Here is a 25,932-nt window from a genome sequence, read left to right as displayed (position 1 = left end):
AGACAAAATGTAGGTAATGGCAATTGAAGCGACAGACGCACGGGCAAGGGGTTTCTGGCTGGCGTTTCTGGCGCTGGAAGCGGCAGTTTGAATGCCATCCTCCTCCTACCCAGAGGGCAAGCAGGCCCCCAGGCAGCACCTGCTGGAAGTGTTGCGGGCCCTTTCTGCCCTACTTTAGAGCAGCACAGGGTTGGGAAGGGCTGCTGCCTGCGCTTTCTCACGCACGGCCTTTCAGCAGAGGTGCCTGCACTGTGCAGAGGGCATTTAGACCGGCTCCATGGTCCTCTGATCACAGCAGGTGCCTTTCTCTCCTTCATTCCACTGCAAAAATTTCCCCCATACCCAGACCTGTCACATCTTTCACACCGAGCATGAGGATCAGCCCTCTCTCACCTCATGATCCCTTGCTTTAGAATTTACCTCACTCCTATCTGCAACATGGTCCTGCCCCTGGACCTCTGGGGCCAGACCCCACCAGCTGGTGGATCAACTCGCTCCACGCAGCTCTTAAGTAGCTGAAGCAGAAGCTCTGGTGTTTTTCTGCATCCAGGGAAATGCCTTGCTAGAAGGCACAGTCCTGAGCAATAGTTTAGTGCTATTAAGCCCAGATAAATGGGACTTGATATATTTGGGGCCGTACCTGTCCATCTCATGATCGTCACATAGAATAGTGCATGTACCTGTCCTTGTCATGTTGCAGTAGTGTGAGATGTCTGGCAATAACTAATTCTCTTTGTCATCCTAGGGTAGAAATAATGCTTCACTTATGTCCACATTATTTTCTGTGACTGCCCTGGTGCGGGCAGCTCACATTTTGACTTGACAAACCAGCAGACTTGCAAAACCTGTCCTAGTGCTTTTACCTCACGGTAGTGAGAGAGGTGAACAAGTACAATTAAGTAGTTATTTTATGGGAGAAGTATTTTTTACTGGTGAGCTCAAGGTATTTCTGTCAATCAGTCAAGAAAGATTCAGGGAAAAAATCAGGCTGTGAGTCCCCTAACACTGGTCAGAATATCTTTCAGCATGTCTGCATTTCATATGCCAGCCTCAACACTTTTCATGGCACTTATCATAGTTGCTTGAGGCTGGGGGAATGCAGGAGCTAAGCTGCCTTGCCAAATAGTCTTGGATTGAAGCAATGAGGGCATCTAGCTGTGAGCTGTTCAGTAATCCTAAGGCTTATGTTTTCCAGAAAACCTCCACAGCGTGTCCAATACCAATCTGCAACAGTAAGAAAAATCTCTGAACACCTTGCCAAGGAACCTGGGTCACTTTTCAAAAACAAAGTTGAGTCCTGGCACAGACATATGCCCTCTGAGCTGCGTGAGAGAGATGGAACAGGTCCAACAGCTCAGCTGGTGCCAAACCATCGAATTTGGATGGTGCAAGACTGAAGCCAATCCTCTTCTCCAAATGCTTGCAGCTGGCTGTAGGGGCCAAGTTCTGGAGGACCAAAGAGGCAGGCAGGTGCCAACCCACATACACCCTCAAGGGGGGAATAAAAAGCCAAAGCATCTACTTACCAATCAGGAAGTCACCATCTGAATTATAAAAGCATCTAAAGAGAAGGAAGAAAGGGAGTTCAAGGTCTCATAAACCCCAGCCATTTGCACACTCTACAGACTGTCATGGAGAGTCTTTGGGGCTGAGAGACTGGCATGGCAGAGATGTCCCCTTCAGCACCAGCAATGGTCAGTAAATGCAACATATGGGCGGGTGCAGAGGAAGAAGGGAGGTTTAATGGGCACAGCCCGAAGCAGGATCTCCTCCGAGCTCTGCCAGTTCCTTGTCTTTGTGACCTTGGGTGAATCAGCCTTTGTGAACTGGGGAATAGGCTGACTCCCCTGCCAACTGCTGCAAGGAGCTAGTGACGCCCCAAGATGTTGCGTGCATACTCAGTCGTCTTCATCTCCCCAGGCAGAGCAGTCGGCGCACGCTGTCCACAGGAAGCCCGTTTTCCTGGCCTATACTCTTGCAGGCACCAGCCCGGGGAAGCCCAAGCCTCCAACATACCAGTCACTGACCTGTCAAGCATGGAGGCGTTGCAGACAAAGATATGGACGGCGATGCCGTTGCGTCCTCGGGGCTCACCAGCACCACACAAGGTGTGCAGTCCCTGGAGACCAACCCACAACATCTAGAGTGAGTGACACACACCTGGGCAGGGAGCAGCCGCCTTTCTTCCCCCCAGCCCACTCCTTTGCTGGGGCTCACTGCCCCTCTCCCTACTCCCTGTACCGCTACCAGCCTTTCCATGTACGGCCTTTGTCCACATATTTTGTTGGCTTCTCTTTAACATCTTAAGGGATTCTCAGAAATCCCTGTAAGCTGATGATTTTCAGCCTATGGTCTGGGAAGAGCTGGGGGTTGGGGCCATTTTGAAAGCTAAAGAAATAAGTCAAATCCACTGTCAGCTGATTGAAATCTGGGCTCCTCCCCCCCTTCCCTCCTGCAAATGCACTGCAAATCAAGAGGTGTAAAAACCACTCCTGTTCACCAAACTTTGAGCATCTTCCAAAGTGCACCTGCTGCCAGATCATGTTGCTTTTTTTAAAGTTCACTGTGATGGTGCGAATAGGCAAAACTACGGGGAACTGGAAAGCCTCTGGGACTGGCGGGAAGGAGAGGAGCCTGCATCCTCCTCCGGAGGTTGGGTACTTGGCTTTCAGGAGGCTGGAGGCCCTGCCCACTCCCGCGTGTGGGGTTGGACAGTGCCTCCGCAGGCTGCAATAATTCTTTGCTATCACTCTTGCACGGGCTGAGTCAGAGCCCTGAGCAACAACATCAACCCTCATGAACCTGGAAATGTCCCAGCCTCCGTTTCCCCTCAGCAAACTTTGCAGTATTCACATCTGAACCCCAGGGAGTAATGAAGGTGGAGGACGCCGGGAAGCTCAGGCCTCCTGACTTACGCTCACGAAGTCCAGCTTATTCTGGGAGGCCTTTGGGATCTCGAAAGGTTTCCACCGCAGCTAGATTCCAGTGAACCAAAAGCAAGAAAGAAATAGCAGTGGTTATAGTGCGAATGACAAAAAGGGAGAAGAAAGCGGACCCCGTCCCCCCACTTCCCTGCCCTCTGCTAACTCATAACTTTATGAGTGTATTTTGATTTATGCAGCTTTCTCCTTTTGAAGCATGATTTTGTAAAGTAATTAGCTGGCCTGTGCGGTGCCAAGGTTAAAATAAAAAAGCTGTCTCTTCCTCTATTACTAACAACATTGTTGAGAGCTGAGAATTTCAAATGAGCTGGCTTTCCACAACCAAATTTCCATGGGCCTGTGCTTTACTTTGTGCTGGATGATTCATTCCCTTCATGACCTGAGCATAACACTTCTTGCTCTGCCTTATTTTCCCCATATCCAAAGCACACGTATCTATATCTACATGCCAGGGAGCTGCGAGCTGCGCTAATTAATTCCTGCAAAGCCTGTAGAGATCCTCAGACAGAAGATGTCAGAGGAGTCCAAAGTATTTATTACTGTTAATGTCATAATCAGTACCTCTTCACAGTTGTTGGGAATGAGGTGATACAGCTGAGCACCTACCCTGGGAAGGGTTTTGGTGCAAACTAGCTCAAACACCTGCAGTCATCGGGATGTGTTTGGGTCGCAGCCAGATCTCATTGCCAGCACCCGTGAGAAATATTGTCTGCATTAATATGATGTACCGCAGATTAAAGCGTCTGTAACTCAGAGCATCCACAGGAATTCTTTCTTACTTTTAACTGCATGGCCTGGGAGCTCTTGCACTGTTTTTAGGTTGGTTTCCTGAGAAAACAAGGCTTATGGGATTCTGTGTGCATGTGTGTATCTGCCCTACCCAATAATTCTGAACTCTGCAGAGAAATTTCAGCTAAAGTTGAGAGGGGTTTAAAGATGAACTAAATTCCTCTAAGTCTCATGAAAAAAGCTGGCTGTCTAAAAAGTTGAGTTTTACACACCCGCACCTCCATGCACACCAAAGGACGGCTGTGAAATGAGCTTGCCTTGTCTCAGAGACCATCATGCAGAAGCAGCCAGGCTCAGGAAGCTCTGCTCAGGGAGTCTAGCTGCTCACAGAAATACTCTGTTTTTCAAAGAAAAATCAAACTGCGGGCCCAAATGACTTGTCAGGATCTTCTTGAGAGCTGACCTCAGGACAAAACAGAAATACAGCCATGCTGGACCCGGTGAACACATCAGCGATAACACCGAGCAAAGCAGGGCTCATTGCTAATTCATCCGCTGTGCCCCAGGCCTGGCACTGCCACTTGGCCCTCCTCGCTCCACTCTCCAGAGCCATCTGCTTCCAAAAAGTGTCCTGCTGCGGGAGCCCGGTGGCAGGCCCCCTTCGTCCAGGCCAGCTGTGCTGTTCGTCCCCTCCTCCCACCGGTCCCTGCGCACAGGGAGGCAGAACTTGTGCTTCTTTACAGTTTTTTTTTTTAAGTGGGTCTTGACAAGCAGTGCGAAAACAGTGTGAGTGAAAGACTTGTGAATTGCCCTGATATATACCAAGCCTTGGAGAGTCTTAAGGATCAAAGGAGGAGGAGGAGTTTAAAGGATGGTGGCTGGAGGCCTCTGTGAAGGAGAAAGGACAGTCTGGCAGTTAAAGCACACAGCTGGGACATCAATTTTCAGGCTCACTGGGCCACCTCTGTGATTGCGTGGACCATGGCACTCCAGACTGTGCTTCTTTCTTGACAAAAATGGGAATTAGTAGTAGTTGTTTCACTCTTCCATGGTGTAAGTGGAGCTCAAAGCTTATTTTCTGAAAGTCATGAAGTGCTTTGAAGGAAGGGGCAAGAGAGAGCTAGAGAAGGGCATGGGTATTATTTGTTTATTAACTATACGATCCACAGTTGGGAGGAAGGATGAGCTAGGAGTTCACACAAACCCAGCTACAAACTGGCATGTGTTGTGACCAGGGAAAAGGCTGGGAGTGATGAAGGAAATGGCAGCCCAGGCTCCGCTGTGCACCAAAAGCCGTTTGCTGCTGGGCAGAGGCACGTTTGCCTCGTGAAGAGACCCAAGTGGCTCAATACTCGTGCTTGATCAGGGTCAAACTGCTCAGATGTCAGGCAGAGAGGAAGAGGCTGCTGGAACAGTTGCTTATTCTGCAAGGGCATGCCAAGTGCACCTGCCAGTAGGTCAGATATGACCCTTGTGAGGTACTTACACATACCAGATGAGCCAGTAAAATAATGATGAACCACAATTTTGGCTTTTTAACTTCTTCAAAGCGTTTTTCTTTGCTTTGGTGTCTGCCAAGACAACCGCCCAAATACGAACCCAGCGTAAATGCAAAGCATGACTAGAATAAGTTCCTTACTCTGCTGCCAGCCTGAAGCAAGGACTTAGCACTGTGAACTTCCCTATCTCCTGTTTATTGGCATGACAGCTGTGAAGGCCAATGATGACATTTCAATATGAACTATTCATCTGCTGATTGCTTTAGGCCTTCAGGGCTGGGAACTGGGAACCACTGACAGAAAGGACACACAGAAGGAAGGAGAGAGAATACCCAGAAGACAGTAGAGAGAGAGAGAGAGAGAACAGGAAAAAGAAGAGAAATAAATGTCAGGTATAAAGATGGCCTAAAGGGGAGCAAATTTTTCTCATTGAGGAATATCAAAGATGACAGTAAGTCTACAGATTAAATAATAAGTATAGTGCAGTTCCCACACAACAGCTTCATTTTCACTTTGGTCTCTGTGGAAACCTCTGCAGTCCTCATTACTGCTGAACAAGGATAGTGGGAAATCAATGTATAATCCAGACCACTGATCATAGCTGAAAATGGCATTTGGCTCCCTCTCCTCCGAAGGGTTTGCAGGCTGCTGGGCCACTGCTGGGCTTTGTTCTCCATTTGTCTGGTGCATCTTTGTTGTACTTGGCTCTCTTGGACATCAGAACACAAGAAGGAGAGCACTGAGTTGGAAAAAAAGTCCATAATATCCAACAGCAGCCAGCCGTGGGTGCTTAAAATGGGAAAACTTATATTGTTATTACACTGGTATATTCTGCCAGACTGCAGTGATCTGTGGCCCTCCTGAGACACGGTACCTCCGTGTTCAGCATTACTGAACAGATTTTCTCTCTCCACATTTGTCCAATCACTTTCTGAACCCACAAAAAACCCTTAGCGTTCACAACATCCTGTGACAACAACTTCCATAGCTCTTGCCATTAATCAGGGCTATTCACTTTCCCCCCTGCCCCTCAGGCATAGCTTCCCTCAGTTATCTCTTTTCCAGGCTTCAGAGCTTTCTTCTGCTTCAGCATTTCTTGTATGGATGCCCCCTGCATGGCTAGTCCCTTAGGTAGCAGATGTACTGCATGTAAATGGCCTGTCATGCTTGACAGGCGGGCACCTTGGAAATGCCATAATCACAGATAACCGTAATCTTAGATGTGGGTTAATAAAGGGCATCAGGGACGGATGAGGTGATAACAGAAGCTGCTGGAGCTTCATTTGAGATGGAGCACCAAAGACGAGCCTGTCACTGCTCCTCGGTGAGTGACTGGAAAACATATTCCAGTAGAAGTGGGAAAATATTTAGACAAATGGTAAGGCTGCCAGAAGGCTGGAAATTAGCTAATGATGATGCATCAAAGGGCAAAACCTGAGAGGAGCTAAAACCAATGAACATGAGATTATGCTGAGAAGAGAATGGCAGCAGGAAAGAGCCAGATTAACAAAGCCAAATGTTCTGGGGCTCGCAGGGAAGAAATCATGATTAAAGATGATGGCAAGGCCATAAGAGAGGAAGACAAATGCCATGTCTCCGCGTGACTCTCTAGAATGAAGCTTGATTTCCCATGAGGGCTTCAGAGAAGCAGGCTCGAAGCCAGCAGCCTCTCCAAAAGCCCGGGAACAGAGGGGATGGATAGCAGAGACATGCTGCTGCTCTGCCTGCTGGGCTGGGGCATGATGCAGGGCAAATGGGACATGGAGAGGATGCAGTTATTAAATGCACTTTGGGGATTTAACTCAACTAAATTTGGCTAGAGCAAATAGATGCTTGCAGCCACACAAATGGTGCATTTTCCTATTGCACATTAGCTGTAAAACCCGTGACAGAGTTTAACGAGGCTGGCCAGGGCGCTTTCCAATATGGTTACCTGGCTGGGGTCAGGCTCAATGTCATCCCAGGTGTGTGTTAAGTGGCCCTCTTCAAAAGGCTGGAAGGGTTTGTGGCAAACAGATGGGAGGATCCGATACAGCCAGCTAGAAAGAAGGAAAAGACTTGGATTAGGCTGGGGAAGAGGTTAAATTCTCTGAATGACTGCTGGCTGATTTAACTCCTCAAGATGTGAAAGAAATTCACATACACAGCAACTGAATCAAGAACTATGTTAAATATCAAACATCTTTCACAGCTGGAGACTTCTGGAGAGATATGGATTTTTTTTTAGGCTCTGAGTACACATAGGAAAACGAGCTGTTACATATAGGTAGATGTCTACATGTGTATTTATATATAATTACATGCATGCACACAGACATTTAAATATATATGTATATATATGCACACACATATATATGTGTGTATATATAAAATAAAAAGATAAAGCTTTACCTGCATGGCTGAAACACAGCTCCCTCTGGGGTGGAGGACAAGGGCTATTTAACCAGAGCTACAAAGCCGTTCAGAGAAGGCAGGGAAGCGCACAGTGTCTAAAGAAAAGCCCAGAGGAGTTTTCAGGAGACAGCAGATCACAGCCAGCATTTGCATTTGGATGGGTTACTGAAAGTAGCATCCCGTGCTTGGCTGATTGTGCAAATAGGAGCATCAATGAGCCCGGGCAGTGAAGAACAACATTTTAGGTATGACACTTCCTAACACCGTGTGGGTCCCCAGTGTCTGCATCACTCTCTGGGAGTCTTTCTATAGGTCTCTGTCCAAGCACTGGCCCTGCTCAGGCTGTGAGATATGCTAGTTCCTGGCCTGCTGTGATTTAACTGCTGGGTTTGCTGAGTGGCCTGTCATGAGCTCAGGCCACTTTCCCTTGAGGCTGAGTGCGGCCGCAGAGTCACTGCAGCCTCCTGGCCCTGTCGGTTTGGGTCACCAACTGTCCCAGAGCCATTCGCTGTCCTGCAGCAAGGGTCAAAGTGAGGGGAAATGGTCTGGGCTGTTCTGCCACCCCCTCTAAAGAGAAAATGCAGCAGTGTCTCGGGCCAGCATACGTGGATTTCTGCACTATCGCTCTCCTTCCTTTCTGTTCCTTGTGCCCGTTGCTACAGCCCCTGCTTCCTCTCTCCACACCTGGTGTCACAGCCAGCGCACTCGCTTCATGTACACTACAGCCAAGCCAGAGGAAGGGCTTTTAACCAGGCAGGAGAGCTGAGGTAAGCACGAAAGCCTGAGCTAGGCAGGGCTGCCAAAGCCTCTGATGTGTTAACGGTGTTGGCTGCAGTTTGGCTGGGCGGGTGGGAGAGGGGAGGAGGGAGCTCTCCCAGGAGAGCTGGAAAATTTCCATCAAGGACATCTTCGTGCAGCAAACAATGATTCATCCCTTTCCCACGCACGGTGAGAGCTGGCATCAGCCCGGCAAGCGGAGCTCTGCTAGGCAGCTCAGATGATGCATTCGCCTTTCACTTGAAGGAACAACAGAAGGGACAGAAAAGCCTCTGTGGGAGAAGCAAAACGATAAACCCCTTTTCTGCAATCAGATAATGGCCAGAGCGAGATGACCGAGATGGAGCAGAGCAGGACATTTGCTTCAGGGTGGAACAAGCTGTCTCCAGCATCTGCTGGGATGGCGCAGCGGCAAGCAGCGTGCCGGGGGCAGGTGCTGGCCTGAGCCTCTGGGCCACTGCAAAATGGGTGCAGCAGGAGCTAGCCCTCACTAGCCCTGGCCAGAGTGCAGGGGCTGCTCCTATGGTGAGGGAAGGGTCATGCTCCAAGGCATATTTCTGACACTGTCAGTCAGGTGCTTATGAGTGCCAGCTCCAGTGGTAAAGTATTTCAAATGTGTCCTCTCAGTGTTCCTGACTGACCAGGGCTGCAGAAAAGGCTGGTTGCATGGAGCCAACCTGTCCATCGCTCCTTGCCGCTTGCTCCCTCCACACACACACATCACCTGGTTGCTGCCAGGGGTCAGTGTTACAGTACCTTCTCTTATTTGTGGGTCGGGGACAGGTGAAAGCAGAGCCCGAGAGCTGTTCTGCATACAGGCCGTATGGGCAGACTTGCGGGTTATTCTGAATTGGAAAGAAAAACAGTAAGACACAACAGCATAGGTTTCAGCTCTCAAGTCCCTGGCAGGGAACTGTGCTAGGTACCTGGCAGCCTGAATGCCACGAGGTGGAGCGCATACTTGGGACCACGTGGTCCGGTCCGCAGCCCAGACTGTGATATTTTCCTACTTTCATTAGGCTTAGATAGCCAGCAGGTATCAGCCAGACCCTGAAACCTATTCCCACACACAAGAGCTTCAAGAGGTGCCGTAAGGAATCGGCAGAGCCAAGAGCAGATACAGATACACCAGCTGCTGGAGCAATCTGTAAAGGGCAATGTTTGAGAGCGTCTGCAAAAGGAACATGTGGGCAAAGGGAATTAATAACAAAGCTTACGGAATACAAAGCAGGTTATTAAGCACACCTTTTAGAGACTGGATATCCAGAGGGGCTGCTCCAGCATGGAGAAGCATCATGTTTCTCCAGCTTTTGCAGAGAGCTGGTAAGGACTCCCACCCCACAGAAGCTACGTGTTTGCTTTTTCCCTCTAACATACTGAGGCCTCCTCCGCCCTGCCCTCTGCCTAGAGGAGGGGTGCCCAGAGCAGACGTTTCCATGGTGTAACGCTGCTTTCTGCCAATGCTGCTGGTTACCCACGAGCAGGAGTGATTTGTGTGGGAGTCTTTGCTTTTCTGCAGAGCTGCTGGGCAATGAAGTTCCTTCTCTGGGGTGCAAAGGACGCACTTTCCCCTTTGCAGAGCCATAGGTATGGACTAGCACAGGTTTAACAGCTCTTACGAGTTTATAACTTCTCAGAGAAAAGCAGCTAAACATTTTGATCTAAGTAGGCCAGTATCTATTTGAGACCAGCAAGAAGCAAAGGCATCCGAGTGGAGGGGGAAATGCCCCAGTGGGACAGCTATCTGGCACTTGCTGTCCCAGCTGCCCCTTGCAGGGCTCAGTTTAGCATGCTGCCATCCTGCTGCAGCTGAGCAGATCAGTCACCCATACAGTATCAAACACTGCCCTGGCAGGTGGGTATAAGGAAGAGGTAAAACCCTCATAGCGCACATAGCGTTCCAGCCCTCCAACTTTATCTTGTCAGTGTGGGTATGCAGTGAAGCAGGGGGATCAATAGCCCTTGTCATTTTTATCTTAGCCAGCGTTACTGCAGATGCCAGCCTTATAAATACTGCAGAGGAGAAAGGATCCACCCTCGGGACTGGAGATTTTTTTGTCTCACTCATTCTCAGGTTTTCTATTAACTCTTTTGATGCTGAGTCCAAACTCCATCCAGATGAGGGTACCTCAACCAGGAACTGGAGGACTCCATTTAATTTACATGCACTGGTATGAATTTCGGATGTCCTCACCCTATAGAGAGTGGTGTTGCCATGGGAAATTACGGATTGCAGCCTGCAAGGAGAACACTTTGGCCTGAGGCTGGAGCACTGCCTGTTCAGATCGGCAGTCACTGCTATCGATCTCCCAGTTACAATGTGCCTCTTTCATACATCTTTTCTCTACCCATCTGCTATAGCCATTCTCAGAAACGAGACACTGCACTAGTGTCTGATCTAGCATAGCAATTTCTCTTCCTTGCGGGTATTCTGTAGAATGTAATGCAGACCTAGGGGATCTATATATACATTTAACTCATCCTGGTTTTGTGTGTTGCTCCCCATACTGGCATCCTTCCTGTAAAACACTGGAACTGGGGAGATACAAAAACTCAGGAAATACTCTGGGGGAAGTTCCCTGTTTAACCTTAGTTCTGCATGCCCATTTGCACTGATGATGAAGAGCTGACTTGCACCAAGGGAAATCTGTAAATGAGCATGAAATGCTGCCATCCAAATCTAAGGGATTACACGAGATTCAAGGGAGGGCACAATCAGCCTCACAGAATTTATGCTGTTATAAAGGAGGCCAACATAAAGCGGGTGAAAGAGTTTCAATTCTTCAATGATTTATTTTCATATCTGTGGACTGAATGGATAGCATCAAAGGGATGGTGATTCCTTTCTTTAAAACTAAACAACATGATTTATTGTAATCTAATATGTTTACAATTATTCACTTTTAACAATAAAACTGTCAGTTTATTGCTGCATACATTCCTGTCCCCTCCTTACAGAGAAGCTGCTGTCCTGTCACAGGCTTATCCTCCAGCTTATTCAAAATCAATTCCTATAGAAATCATGAAAGCCAAGTCCTCTGTATGAGCACCATCTCACTGCCAAGCTGCACGCTTCTACTCCAATTTATTCCAGTGCTAGAGCCAATTGCTTCATTCCCAACACGGCAGAGCCATTTTTATTCTAAACTCCTTTCTGAAAAAATGCTACTGAGCAGAAGTAAGTCAGGACAGCCTCACCCCCCAAGGCGAAACTTGGAAGTTCTCAAAGAACTTGAGAACAGATAGTCTGAATGGAAATCTTTAATTCTGATTTTTGCCAGCATCTTAATATTCTAGTCCCACATAAAGAAGGCTCCTGAACATTTTTGTGGTGGCAGAGAAAAGAATGGAAATGTTTTCAGACAAAAAGAAACACAGGGAACAGATATTCACTCTACTCCATGACATTTAAAATAACACATTAAAGAACTTGGTACCTGTCCCTCTGGTAAAGCTCCAGGGCAGCGTGGATCCTCAGAAACATGTTCATTTCCAAATCCCGACATGTACTGTAAAATAAACCCCACAAACACAACAGTGATTTAAAACATGAGCAAAACCTCCCCAAACAATCCAGCCCTTCCCCAAGTTTTTTCCAAACCCTTTGTATGCACTAAGACTTGCTCAGATGATCTACTTGTTTATTTCCATGGACCATTTTCACAGCTCCTCAGTGTGAGACTGCCTTTATTAGCTAACCAAGTGCTTGACTGGGAAAAACAGACAGGATTTCATATTCTATTAAATCTGCAGGTACATGTTGGCCATATTTTGCACCAATTTAGAAGCATGCCAAATAATATATATATATAATATGACTCAATAACAGCAGACTGATATATAGGAGAAAGAAGTATGCGCCAATATTATGGAGGCACGCTAGCCACAGTCAAAATTAAAACTATTACAAATTTAAAAGTGGATTTCTTTAACGTTCGAAAGTCTACAGACTGTCTTGTAAACGAGTGCACTGAGTCATGGCCCTCAGATACTTAGGGATTGAAACTGGGAGCCATCTGGTTTTAGGGTTCTTTCATATGTCTTGTGATACATCCCCCCCGCCACCAGGAAAAAAGATCAGGACTTAGTCAGGATGAGGGGGAAAGGAAACTCTGCTGGGACTTAAACTATGTCACTGATTTGCCCTAAATTAATATCACTCAGTTGGGCTTGAACTCTGCCACCATGGCAGCACGCAAGGATTAAACCATTACCAGGTTGTAATTCAGTCCTCTGAGGCAATGCCCAGCCAAGAGACACGTACATGGAAGGAACGGATCTGTGTGCTCTCCTAGGTCTGCTCTGCCTATATCTGCTATGGGAGAGCAGGGCTATAAGCTGCAAGGACACCAGAGACTGCAGCCCCCAGCTCTGCATTGCTGAGAAAAGCCCCGCAGCAAGCCTGAGACACAATAGGGAAGAAGGTGTAACAGAGAGCTCAACTTTGCATTGACAGAAATGTTAATATAGTCCCTTCACATCCTGTAAAAAGGCATGAAGCAGCTCCGTTGAACTCTGCATGAACGAAGAGGCACTTTGGCAGTGATCCATGGGTTCAGCATCAAGGCCTGGCAAGTGAGTTAAATATTAATGTTCCCCTCTATCAATTGCAAGAGTGTCTGGGCTGCTTGTCTGACTTAACGCAGCAGAGCTGGGATCGCAAAGCCCAGGAGCCCCGACACTTGGGCTTATATACACCTATACGCGCTACTCACATGTAGCCTACAGCTACGCCAGTGTAGCTACACCACTGCCATACTCCTGCACCAACACAACTAACCCCAGGTTCAAGCACTGACAAACCACAGCAAATGCCAGTCACCCTCACATCGGTGTGCTGTAACATGTAAGGAGGACAGACATCATGTAAACGGGGATGAGGGAGATTCAATACCATGCCAAGGCCTCTAGCACCTGCGTGCTGGGTTGGGCAGCTGCTCTTTAGGACTGAAAAACACTAAAGTGGTCTTGCCTGTAGGCTGAAGTCTGTTAGAAAAGTCCATGCATTCCCAGAGGGACCAAGACTGGCTGAAGCCCTGCTAGGCCTGAACCTGAAAACAACTTGGTTTCAGTAGATTAAAAGAGGATATTTCTCTCCTCCTTCTTACAAATGAACATACATTGCTAGGACTGTGCTCTCTAAAGGGTTCTGCAAGAAGCATATTGATATGCAAAGCAGCAGGTCACCTAAGCAGCCTTGGCAAGTATATTGTACTGGAGCATTTCTTCCTTCCTTTCTTTCTTTCCTTAGTTCTTTTTTTCTTTTCTTTTTTTTTTTTTTTCTCTTTTAAATGGAAATGCAGCAATATCTGATGGGACTGCAGCAGTTCCAGAATTAACCAAGCCCTTCTTGCTGCATTCACCTTTGCCCATAACGTAAAGGTGGTGGCAGTATTAGCTTGCACGACAGCCTTGGCGAAAAGGCAGGGGTAGGAAAGTGGGAAGAAGAGGAGGGAGGCTATTCTTATTTTTTCAAGGCCCAGCCAGCAAGGCCTGGCAAGCTCTGCCATTGGCACAGCAGGGAGAGGGTTAATGCAGCATGCCTGCTGCTTTGCCAAATATCATGCATACCTGCAAAATGTTCTGAATTAAAGCTGGTGGAGGGGGGGAGTGAACGGCGTGTGGTTCTTTGGCAACACAGTTAGTTTGCATATCTGGTACCCTGGGTATGCTCCACAGTAGCCCCGTGCTATGGTGCTGAGAGCAAAAGCAATGCAGGAGTCAAGGAGGATGAAAGTTTCACATGGCACCAAGTTTGTGCTGTGAAAAACCCATCACCCAGCCTTCAGGCTAAAAAGCCAGCGATCAGCAAAGCTGACCTGCCCCAGGCACTGCGTCCCGGTTAGGCTTCCCTCAGAGCCCCTTTGCTACTGCTTGCTGCAATAAGGGAAGGAAAAAAAAAAATCAGCAGCAAGCGGTTTGTCCTGTCAGCTCCTCCATGCAGCATGTTCGTGCTGCACTGCACCTTGTCCAGTCTGGAGCAGGTGGCTCTTGGGAGCTCGGGGCTGCAGACAGATTTCCACCAGGCTGGATGGACAGCTGCAGGGAAGGAGCTGCAGGGTTTCAGGGGGCTCAGCGAGCTGAGCCCAGGAGGAGCTGGCATTTGGGAGAGGGTCACATCTCATGCTGCAGGAGCTCTGCGCTGCTGTGCCCACCTCACCACTGGGAACCAGGCTAGGGGAAAGCTGCTGCATCACTGTTTGATCACATCGGTTTTTCCCTGCTAAGAAAAAAAATATCCTCAGGTAACTGCATTGAGGGCTGGAAAAAAAAAGGCACTTCCCTCTCATTAGCAGGGCTGTAGCTGAGGGAGGGGAGACATTGTCCTATCAGTGACTTATTGGACTGAGCTGGGCTCCAAGGTTTTACTTGGTTGTTTGGTGTGGGTTTTCTCATTCACTTGCTTTGTTTTTTCTTTTCCTATGGCACACCTCAGAAAGACTCATCTCTTCTTTAATCCCTTAGAGGTCAGTTTAAAACACTACTTGTTCTGCCAAAAAAATCCCACACCAGCACTCCTGCATAAACACAGAGCTGGTGAGCTAAAGCCTTATTTGAATGGTCATGTTACGGTTGGGGGTGGTTGTGTTTGTTTGTTTTTTGTTTTTGTTTTTCCAAAAATCAGTGTCATCAAGTGATAAAAATGTGAAAGGACTCAGACACTTCAGCACGAGGGAGAGCCAGTGCTCAGCGACAGCTCTGAACCCAGCTCACGCAGACCGTGACTAAAATGATGCATGTCCTATGATTGCTGTAGGGGGCTTTTCCAGCAAAGCTGGTGGGTTCACCTGGTCCTAACGAAAGACTTCCCTCATTTGCTGTTTCCACAGAGCAGGCACAGCCACCAGGCCAGCTGTCCTCTCCCCATACCAGCAGGAGGGGACACTGGGAGGTGCTGGGGCACTGCACTCGGTCATTTGTCCTGGTGGTACTCCATTCTCCAGGACACTCTTCCAGCACCTTGCATGACCTCTGCCGTTGTGGGCCGGTCTGCAGCAATGGCATGAGGACCAAGTGTTCTATGTGCCTTCTCCCTGGTGATCCTTCGAGTGCACACACCCCAGCCCTCTGCTCGCTTTGCACACCATGATCCTGAGCCAGGTCACGGGAGGTCTTCTCACTTTCGTGGGCCCCAGCAGATACGGGGGGGTTCTGCCTGCACAGGTTTGCTGGTAGGACTGGCACCCACACTGGAGCATCTTTATAAAAGATGCTAGAAAGCTGAAAATTAACCCCTCTTTTCCATGACATGAAACAGGATTTTTAGTCCAAAGTGACCTCCCTTTAGGTCCCTGTTTCACTTCCATGATTCCTAGCAATATTCTGAGCTGCTCCAGGTCAGGTAGGTTGATGAGAGACTATTTTGGGTAGCTGAACAAATGCTTTCTCTGTAAAACAAAAAGTTCTCTGTGATCCTTTGTTTTCACTTCTGCTTTTAATTACTATTATTTCTAATATTTTATTCATGATCCTGTAGCTTTTTATGTAAATGGGATCTTAGGAACTCATCTGATTTCACTTCGTATTTGTTTTGTCATTTTTCAATAAAAAAGGACAGAGAAAAGCCCAACACAGCGTAAAAAGCTCAGCAAAGCTCATCGACTGAAATAACTGGGATGCAAAACAGAGTGCTCTTAATGGGTGTCATGCCCTGGTCTATGAACCATAACCTTTTGCTCACCAGATTAGAAAGCAGGCATGGGAAAAATGCATTTGAAGTCTGAACACATAGACTGCAATATAATTAAGGTCCTTCTTCAAACACTGCATAATGTTTCTCTGTCAGCTACTGTTGCAGGTTACAGAAAAACAACAGCCATTCATATCTGAAAGCACGGCACTTTGTGTCAGCTCAGACACAGGAGCATCTAACACAACCCACAAAATCAAGGAAATGAAAATATGAGGTCACAGACAAGGTAGGCATATGTGGGGATCCACAGCCACCTGGTAGCATAGAAGGAAAGCTTTGATGACAGGTATGGCACCCTAATGTTAACTCTGCCCCATGGGGTTGCAGGACTCCAGGTAAAGCCTATGGCCATTGGCTGTGGCTGTCATGGTATTGCAGAGTTTATGAACATCGCTGGCAGAAGCTGACATGCACCCATCTGCTGGGAGAGGAGCAAGTGGATAGATCACCCTTAACAAGCTGATCTTGGGCTGTTTTAGCATTTGAGTTTCCAATTGGTTGAGGGAACTTGCTTCTTTGAAAAGCTCAGGGGAACCGAAGCCTCCAGGGAAGTCCCCAGCCAGTTCAAGAGTGCCAATTTGGAACCGGCTTGTCGCTTTGCCTTGCTTCAAAACAGGATAAACATCCTGAGGTACCTGGATGGCGCTTTCTCAATTATTGTCTACTCAAGCATCTAAGAGAGGAGGCACTGGCAACAGACTTGGTACATCCTTGTGGACAGCTCCACAAGGTCCCTCTCCACTCAGTGTGTGGCTACTGTCACGATGGCCAATAAGGTGCAAGGGTTTCTAGGAAGGAAGTGAAGACCAAGACAGAAGATACTGTCATGGCCATGACAGAAAACTCTAGGCCACTTATCTGGAGTGATATGAGACTGGGCTGTCTCACTGCTGAAAGAGGACAGTGAAAGCGGAGGGCGGTTCAGAGATGGCAAGGAAGAGGCACAGGAAATTTTATTGCATGAGGAAGGATGGAAAAGACAGAACTCTTCAGAGATGAGTAAGAAGACATACAAGAATGCTGTATGAAATAAGGAATGTGTAGAGAACCGGTTCTCTACATTCGGTTTTGTCTCGACATTGCTGCTGCTGCTGCTACAAAGCTGCTGCTGCCAAGGCGCGTCGGGCAATGCTGCGCCGGTGCCCCCGGAAGCCGTCCACGAGGTAAACAACCTCGTGCACCTGCAGGGGGGAAAAAGGGCGCGAAAAGGGCAGAAGGTCGTCTCTAGGGCACGAACCGCACGTACTCATTTGCCATCTGCGCATGAGCAGGAGACCCCCAGATGCCCCAGCCCGTTTCTGGAAGGTTCCGAGAGGGCAGACTGCGCATGACAGGTAATCTGCATGGGAAGCGAGGAAGCACCTCCCAGAGGTAGGGCAAGAACCTATAAAAACTGCAGAGTGGGTGAATGGGGGGGGCTTGCTTGTGACGACTGAAGAACTCGAGCAGAGTCAGCAGAACCAGATGGGAGCTTCCCCCCTCTGCGCCCCCCCCCCCTCCCCCACTGCTGAGACTCCCAAAGGAAAACGACCAACGGGACGACCCTGGATCCATGGGTGGTGATATCTTTTCTTTCGCTCTCTCTCTCTCTCCCCTCTCTTTTTCCCTCTCCTTTGTTGAATATCTTTGTGTTAATAAATCTTAAACTGGTTGGCTGGTGTCGTTTCACCTTAATTCAGTCCAGGGGCATCACGAACTTGGTCGTTTGGCCCCAAGGGGAGGGAGGTTGTCCTGAAGGACTCCCTTCGGGCCGCGACAGAATGCTTCCAAAAAAGATGAAAGAACACTTCTGTTTAGTCACACAAGAAAAAGAGATATTCAACGAGACAAAAAGGCAGCAAGTTTAAAATCAATACAAGCAAGTCCTTTCCCTCACATCCATCATGAGCCAGTGGAAGCCATTGGTAAATGATAGTCCTGGATCATAAAGGATGGGAAGCACATGTGCATGTGTGTGTGTATATATATATATACACTTACACAGACAGTCACACATGTTTATGTATATGCACATGTATATATATCAGAAATATCCAGAACTTGACAAAGGCTTAAGAACAATGGCAACTCCAAAGTCTTGGGAAGAACGTGGGCAGAGCTGTATCAGCTCCTGACACCCACAGCAGTCGTGGGAAGAGATGGTGCTGTTCCTGCCTGCTAAGGCATTATTCATGCGTCCCTATGACACAGGGGTGACTGACCCCCACTGGTAAGGCAGCAAGGTGCTGATGGCAATCTTTATGTTTCTATGAATAAATAATAAAACAATAACCTCCTGCCCTTGTTCCAAAATTCCCTGATGCTTGACAGCAGACTCCAACAAAATGCAGAGGGGAAAGTTCCCGTTGGCTGCCCTGTTGCACAAACAAGGAGAGCTGGAGCTCAGAGGAGACGGCATGACTTGTCCAAGGGAAAAGGTGCTGGAGCCAGATTTGGAGCCCTGGTGTCCCGACTTGCTGTGCCCTGCTCTATCCCCCTGGCAAGGCATTTCCAAGGACACCAGGATTTCCCACAGCAAAGCAAGTGCTCATGCCAGGGGTGGGTGGGGAAGTTCCCAGTGAAGGTTGCAACAGCTGGGCGGATGTTACAAGCCGGATCTCATAGGCTCAGTGGGAAACACCCCCCCCCCCCCCCCCCCCCGGCAGCCAGAGCAGAAGGTGGGGGGTGTATGGAGGGAGGGGAAAGGAACAAATATCATGCTGAAAAGCTCTCGAACTGGGACAGCCTGATCAAGAATGATTTCAAAAGGATGAAAAAAGAGATTTAAAAACCTGTTCAAATGAAATTCAGCAAAAGCCTTTATCCCAAGAGAGCTTTAAACACACCTCGAAAAACAGAATAGAGGGACATTAAAACTAAATGAAATAGTCATGCTATATCTGGCCAAAAAAAATTATACCAGCCCAAACCTGAACCCCACACCTCACTTTCAGCCTGACCACCAGCTCATTCTCACCAATCTCCCTCCATAGGGACCACTTTCACCCCACATAGTCAGATTTGCCTCATTGCAGGCAAACTCCAGCAATCGCCCAAAGAGCTCAGCGAAAAAGTAACTGTCTTCCAGAAATGAAGTGAAGGTACAGGGGTGTATTCCACATGCAGTCCCACACCTGGCATTCACAGCTCGCAGGTGCCTTGTGCTTTGCCCCTTACCTTCAACCCGGGCATCTTCTCCTGGTTCCTTTGTCACTCTGAGCAGATGCAAACCCCAAGCAGGTATTTGGCCAAAATGATCCGTCGTTGCCTTCTTCAAACAAATGCTTCTAGCTGATACTTTTTGGGTGACAGGGGCTGCATGGACTGAGCTGGGCTGATTGCAAACTGACTGTGCTGTAAGTGAGAAAGTCCAAAGGAGTTTTCAAACTGTTTACTCAGCCCAGTTTGCGTTTAACCAAATACAGGCCTTTCTCCACTGAACCAATCCAGGGACTGATTTAAAGATAATAAATGGGGGTGGGGAGATACAGCTCCCTCACTGCTCCTTTTCCCCATTAGCTGTTAAAAAAGGAACTGTAATTCCATCACATGGGGGAAAAAAGAAGGTACGTACTTAAGAGCAAGGAAGAGCCATTTTTGCAACTGTTTTATAACACTCTTTTGAAAATTATACCTCTAGCAATTTTCATATATGATATTCTAAATGTGTAACAAATACTTGTTCATTATGCTTCTGAGCCATGCTACCTTATGTACATAAGGGGTAGAAAGAATCACTTCCCACTTCTGGTGAAGACAGTGATATCTGTAAAACCCTGTGTAGCAACATTACACAGCAGTTTTGGGCCAATAGTAAAGGAGGATTCTCTATCCCAGTGATTAGAGCTAGTGAAGAAAGCTTTTAAAATTCTGAAATATTTACATTTTCAAGAAAGCTGTTGTTGAATAAGGACAGGAGTAGAAGCAAGCAAGTAGCTACAAAACTAATGAAAATAACTTTGCATTTCCACAAGTTGTAGAAAAAATGATTGATATTATTATTATTTTTTTACTTTGGATTCCCCTCTCTCCTCAAAAAAAAAGGGAAAAAAGAAAAAAGCAATATTTTCTTCTTTCTTTGGCTTGTTCTTCTACAGGTCTTGCCAGGAGGAAATCTGGGAGGCACATGCTGAAATCCGAATGTGACCCTGGCGTTAACATCTGATCCGCTCCTAAAACATCTTGGACCCTTCACTCTCCACAGCAGTCACCAGCTCGTGTTACCCCATGACAGTCAGAGGGAGCTCTGGCTCCAGGAGGGGCAGGTCTCAACATTGTATCTTCTCTGAAGACCAGTATGTCTTCACACCACCCTGAGTAATACTTCGGAGCCACAGAGAGCTGCCACCTTTTAAGGTCTGCAGAGGGGGGTTTGCTTGCGCTCAGTCCCGGAGCTAGGCGTAGACGTTTGCCTAAAGCAGCTATACTCTGTGCTTATTGATGGCGGAGGGGGAGAGCTGGACCTGTCCAGAACCAAACGTTGTGAACAAATTCCATTTTAGCTTTCCTTGGCTTTCGACTCTGATCTTAGGATCGCAGGTCCATAGGATAATTCATGTTGGAAAGGCCCTCAGGAGATCTCTAGTCCAACCTCCTGCCCAAAGCAAGGTCAGCTGCGAGATCAGAGCAGGCTGCTCGTGACTTTATCCAGTACTGAAAACCTTCAAGGATGGAGACTGAACAGCTTCACTGGCAACACGTTCTACTGCTTGATTGTCCTCACAGTCAAAAAGTTTTTCTTTATATCCTTATATGCTGTTTCTGACCTAGCCCAGCCAACCCCTTTAGTTAGTTGCGGCAGCTCTTAAACAAAGATCTTACGAAACAATCAGTACACATGAACTTCATTAATATTATAGCAACTGTCTTTGTTATTACATAAACATGACCCATAAATATAATGATTTAAAGGTAGAGAAGTACAGTGTCTTCTCAGCTATCCTTCTGGGTTTATGACATCTGTCCAGTGCATGGCTTAATGTGGTCTTTACCCAAAAGCATTCCAGCTGAAATACATGACAAGACCCAAGAGAGAAATCTTGAAAAATCATAAGAAGAAAATGCACCAGTATTCGCTATCCCATGATGTGTATGCACCTGTATGGTACCTGCACACCAGCAACTTATCAGGTACGAACCATTTTCACAAGCATCTTGAGGCACCTTTGTGGAGATTTACAAGGACTTCATCTAAATCAGAAAGCTAGAATGAGAGAAAACACCAGGGGCTTGCTTGAAAAGGTAACAGCTGGAAAATGGCATCCACTGTTCAACTGTTCAACATCTTAATAGTGAATGAAAGACAAGGAGGACAATGGGAAAAGCTTTTGAAAATGAAGATGAGGCAGCTTGTATTTGATCCAGTAGACAAAGGAGACTCAAATAACTAGACTTCTTAGTGTGTGTGTTAAAAGCCTTTTTGTTTCTTGATGTATCACTTACAAGTTCAGGTGGTGGGGCTACGTGGGGGTGAATGATCTGGGTTCCTTGGAGAAAAGGTGGGGAGAAATAAGGTGATAGCAGCCCCTTTGCATCACTGTGCTTTCCGTTAGTATCCTCTTATGCAATGCATGCTTCCTTACATGTTACAGAAGCCAGGCTGTACATCCCTCCTTGTCCTCTCACTTGGGTACTTGCCTATTAGGGTATGGGCTTTTCAGAGCAGGGTCTACACCTTCGTAACTATCTGTACAATACTTAGTGCAGTAGATCCCATGGCGGATTGTACTCTGTTAGTGCTACTGTAATAATATGAGTACAGTTACTGGATCACAGCTCACCGTCACTTCTCGTAACAAGTGGTTGTCCAGCCCCAAAACGAAAGCTGTTCTGTGTGCAGAAGAGCTACAGCACAGGGCTGCATGCTATTGCGTTGGTTTGGTTTGAACATGTTCACATGGCTTAGAAAAGGAGACTGGCATGAACAGGACTAGCCAGGCACACATTAATGCAGCAGCACAGACTAGCAGCAATGGGGTTTGTCATTGGTGCAGGCAGTAAGCCCTGCTAGAAATCCAATATGCCATCTTCCACCATATGTCACAGAATACTGGAAACTACAGCAAATGTTGTACCAGAGCAAAAGATTCAAAACATCTGGGAATTTTACTCGGGTAAGCTGCCAGATGCAGCACATGTGTGCAATGTATGCAAGAGGCAACCAAGAGACAGGAAGCTTTCCTGGTGGGGTCACGGACCTGCTGCCGCAATGGACCATTGCTTTTCATACTGATGTGTCTTATTTCTAAAAGGACAAATCTCATCTCCTGCCTATCCCTGTCTAGCTAAAATGCATTCATTAAGGTATGTATTTATTGATATATTCATTCCCACCTGTCTCTGTGATTTCATCCTCGCTCTAATCTATTCTCTGTTAACCCATTATGCACTGCCAAATCCTACAGGAGCTCTCCAGAGCCGCTCTTTTGTGTATTTGCTAGTATACCACTTAATACCAGTTTATTTGAATCCCTTTTTGTAACCTTTTGTCATAAGACAGTAAAGTAATACTTGTACTTCTCTGTCACTACCAACAACTTTGCAGCAAAAGCAGGCTTTTTTAATAACGTATATTTTTGTAGAGCAGCTGCTATGAAATACGTCCTTGTCATTTTTCTGGGGCCACTCAGCAGCAGATGCCAAACAGGTTAATTATTATCATTTATTTGTGTAGGAAAGGTCATTAGAGTTGTCTGCAGTAGAGAGCACACATGCCTTTTAGGCAAAAGGCAGATGCTGCATGGATAGAGACTGGAGAAGCCAGCTGCTCACTGCACCTTGCTGTGATGCTTCTGCCTTCAGGCTGGAAGAACCACTTCCAAGAGTCAGGAAAAAAATTAGTCACTTTGGCCTATTCTGCCCTTCCGTCTCTGGTGCAACTGGCAAGGAGGGAGCTAATTTTGGACAGTCGTTAAATTTTGTGATCTGACCTTTTTGTTTCATCTGGGTAGGACAGCCCACCAAGCCCACGTCAGCCACTGCAGAACAAGCTTCAGGAAGAGAGGAGAGTGTCAGACAGCAAGATAAAAATCCTGAACTTAGTCCTAACCTCCAAAGCTACTTCAATAAATCTTTAACCCAAAGCCAGCATTGCATTTCCACTTTGTAAACGTTAACTTTCAGGTCAATGGGAGTGTAGATGTGCATAGGTTATTCACACACTATTTTACTTCATGCTCCTTCTCCTGTTCAAAAGAAATAACTATGATCTTTCAGTTGGATTTGCCATGCTGCACTGACTCTGGGTTGGTTGATTTAGTCAAGAAAGAGCTTGAGTTTGTCTTGTAGTAGACATCTTTCAGAAGGAAGTCTGTGGTGGTATGCTGAGTAGGAATTTGTCCATGCAATTTTTAGTAGGTATGGAACTAGAGTTTCTGTGTATTGCTAAGCCCAAGAAGCACAATGAGCTTTATCTCACTGATATAAAACAAGCAGGAAAAAGAAAGCACATGTCTATGTTTAACAGAATTTGCAGCAGAAATAGGCTAAGAAGCCAGACTGCAGAAGTTAGATTTCACAGTCTCTTTGGAGAGCGTGGAGACCTCTGATCATCTAAACCAACTTCATGTGTAAACACGCTGGAGGACTTCTCAAAGCTGCATTAAAGCATGTCCTCCAGAAAGCTATCTAACTCTACCTGAAAAACTCCAAACAATGACAAATCTTCTGCTTTCTTCCATAAACTGTTTCAAGTGTCATCACCCTCATTGTTAGGAAACTACATCGTATTTCAAGATCTGGTTAGCTTTGGTTTTCGGGAATCAGTTTATTGCAGCACTGCCTGCTCAGCTGGAAAGCCCTTCCGCTGCTTATCATTTTTCCATTGTGTAAGTACTCAAGCTTAACGATGAAGACTTTATTCAACTTCCTCTCTTTCACTGGATATTCTCATGTACCATAAAGAAACACAAAGGGATACCATATCCCACTTCCCCCTTTTGCTGATAAACCCCCACTAGTGCAAGTAGATAATACTAAGAGCAATACTTTCGTTTGCAAGGCCAATGTTTTCATTACATATTAGGTCCTCACTAGGTAAAAGAGCTCTGCAGTTGATTAGACATTTGAAATTAAAGAGGATTGGCACTGGTTTTATTCTCCTTCCCCTCCTCCATCTAACATCTACCCAGTATTTTTTCCAAAACCACAATGTTCATCTGAAGCCCTAGCACACAGTGCTGTAGACAAGCACAGCCTTAGAAAAGCTTTCACTCTGAGCACTTGCTGGTAACTTGCCAGCTAGTGACAGGTTCATCAATAATGATAATGGCTTTATGTCAAAGAAAACTAGTGCACTAAGCCACAGATATGTTCAGCCCTATAAAGGAATCAAAGTAACCAGCATCCTAATAAGAAAAGCCAGGCAGGAACATAACTTCTGGTGGGAAGAGCTGGGTAACAAAAGAAGACGAAATGGAAGGATAAAGCTCCCTTTGCTGAAAAAAGATGCAGCTTTTCCTACAGTAAAGTCTGTCACCTCCTTATCAACTGAGAAATGATGATTCAAGCACTGACTTCACTGTACCTAACTGAAGAATCTATTGACTGCTTGTTAAGAAACAGCAGTTTATACCTCATTTATGATAAATGGACCATATTGCAGCTGCCTTTGCAAATATTATTAAAAATAATGAACACTTGCATTACAATTGCACCCAAAACCCTACTGGATGGGTTTTACACCCCCAAAGCCAGTGGCACCTTTCTGCAGGACTGCTGCAACAAGCAGGCAATCCTGTTGCTACTAAAACAAAAACATACACTCAGGAACTTCAGTACTCATGGGTTGTCTGTTTTTCTGTTTGGAAATCAGAGGGCATATATGGGGGGTTTTCCATATTTAGGACATATTCCTACTTCTGACTGTGCCCACAGTCATCAAACTGGTCATAAATCAACCAGAACACCTGTGCCAAGTCTTTTGAAAAGAGGGGAGGCTCACTGTACATTTGCTGTACATTTGACCTGTGTGTGCATGGGAAGCTGAACACATCTCAAAAGCGTATGCATGAGCCACCTTCACTGACAGCTCAGACTGACAGGGCATTAGGTACACAGCATCTGGACATATATTTCCGCTGAGAAAATGGAGAGAGAGTAGGTCCAGTTTAAAGCAAATGGGTGAAAAGGTTTTGATGTGTGATGCGTGTGTGTGTGTGTGAGACAGAGAAGGAAGGAGAGGGAAAGGAAGGGAGAGAGGGAGGGAGGGTGAGATGAAGGGAGGGAGAAAGAGACAGAGGGAGACAGAGAAACAGGGAAAGAAAGACAAAACGGAAACAGAGAAATGGAGACAGAGCAGAGAGACAGAGAGATAAAAACGACGACAGAGAGAAAGACAGAGAAAGACAGAGAAAACAGAAACAGCGAGACAGAGAGACGGAGAGAGAGAGAGAGAGGGAGGGAGAGAAGTGGCAAGAGACAGAAACACTGAGAGACAAAAACAGCCAGAGACAAGAGGAAGACAGAGTGCAACACAGAGGGAGAGAGACAGACAGAGAGAGAAAGAGATGGGGGAGAAAGGGTAGGCCAGAGGGAGAAGTGGGGGGAAACGCAAAGAGAGTGGAGACACAGACAGGTCATATGAAGGGACAGGAGGAGGGGGGACAGGAAGGGGGATAAAAATTGGGGACAAAGAAAGGGGGACAGGGCTGCACAGAGGTCGGGCAGTCACAGGCATCACAGAGGGCATGAGAAAGGGGGTGGAGGGACAGAAAGCGAGAGGGGGACATGGAAAAGAAAGTTGAAACATGTATAGGAGTGAAGTGTGACACAGAGACAGCACCTGGCAGCACAGCCTCGAGCCTAGAGCTAACGCATTTTGTTGGCAGCTGAAAAAAGTGAGGTGCAAAGAGCAATGAAACTGCCTCTGGTTGCTCCTATTTTCAAAAAAAGGGAACTTGGCACTTCCTTAAAAATAATG

At 46.8% G+C, this 25,932-nt stretch overlaps 1 protein-coding gene across 1 annotated transcript in view; it reads right to left on the bottom strand.

Annotated features, from left to right (window-relative positions):
* HGD (homogentisate 1,2-dioxygenase) overlaps positions 1-19,377 on the bottom strand; it is a 29,167-nt gene extending 9,790 nt beyond the window's left edge. The window contains exons 1-7 of the mRNA XM_026103486.2: positions 19,191-19,377; positions 11,779-11,850; positions 9,098-9,186; positions 7,104-7,209; positions 2,916-2,975; positions 2,028-2,119; positions 1,527-1,561 (exon numbers count right to left, since the gene is read on the bottom strand). Coding sequence (XP_025959271.2) covers positions 1,527-1,561; positions 2,028-2,119; positions 2,916-2,975; positions 7,104-7,209; positions 9,098-9,186; positions 11,779-11,850; positions 19,191-19,205 — 469 coding nt within the window. The 5' untranslated portion in view covers positions 19,206-19,377. The remainder of the gene's footprint in view (positions 1-1,526; positions 1,562-2,027; positions 2,120-2,915; positions 2,976-7,103; positions 7,210-9,097; positions 9,187-11,778; positions 11,851-19,190) is intronic.
* Between the last annotated feature and the right edge of the window lie 6,555 nt (positions 19,378-25,932).

Source organism: Dromaius novaehollandiae, chromosome 1 (genome assembly GCF_036370855.1).
Source record: "Dromaius novaehollandiae isolate bDroNov1 chromosome 1, bDroNov1.hap1, whole genome shotgun sequence".
Taxonomy (NCBI): domain Eukaryota; kingdom Metazoa; phylum Chordata; class Aves; order Casuariiformes; family Dromaiidae; genus Dromaius; species Dromaius novaehollandiae.
The sequence above is the reverse complement of the archived record's forward strand: the minus strand, read 5'-3'. Positions and strand labels throughout refer to the sequence as shown.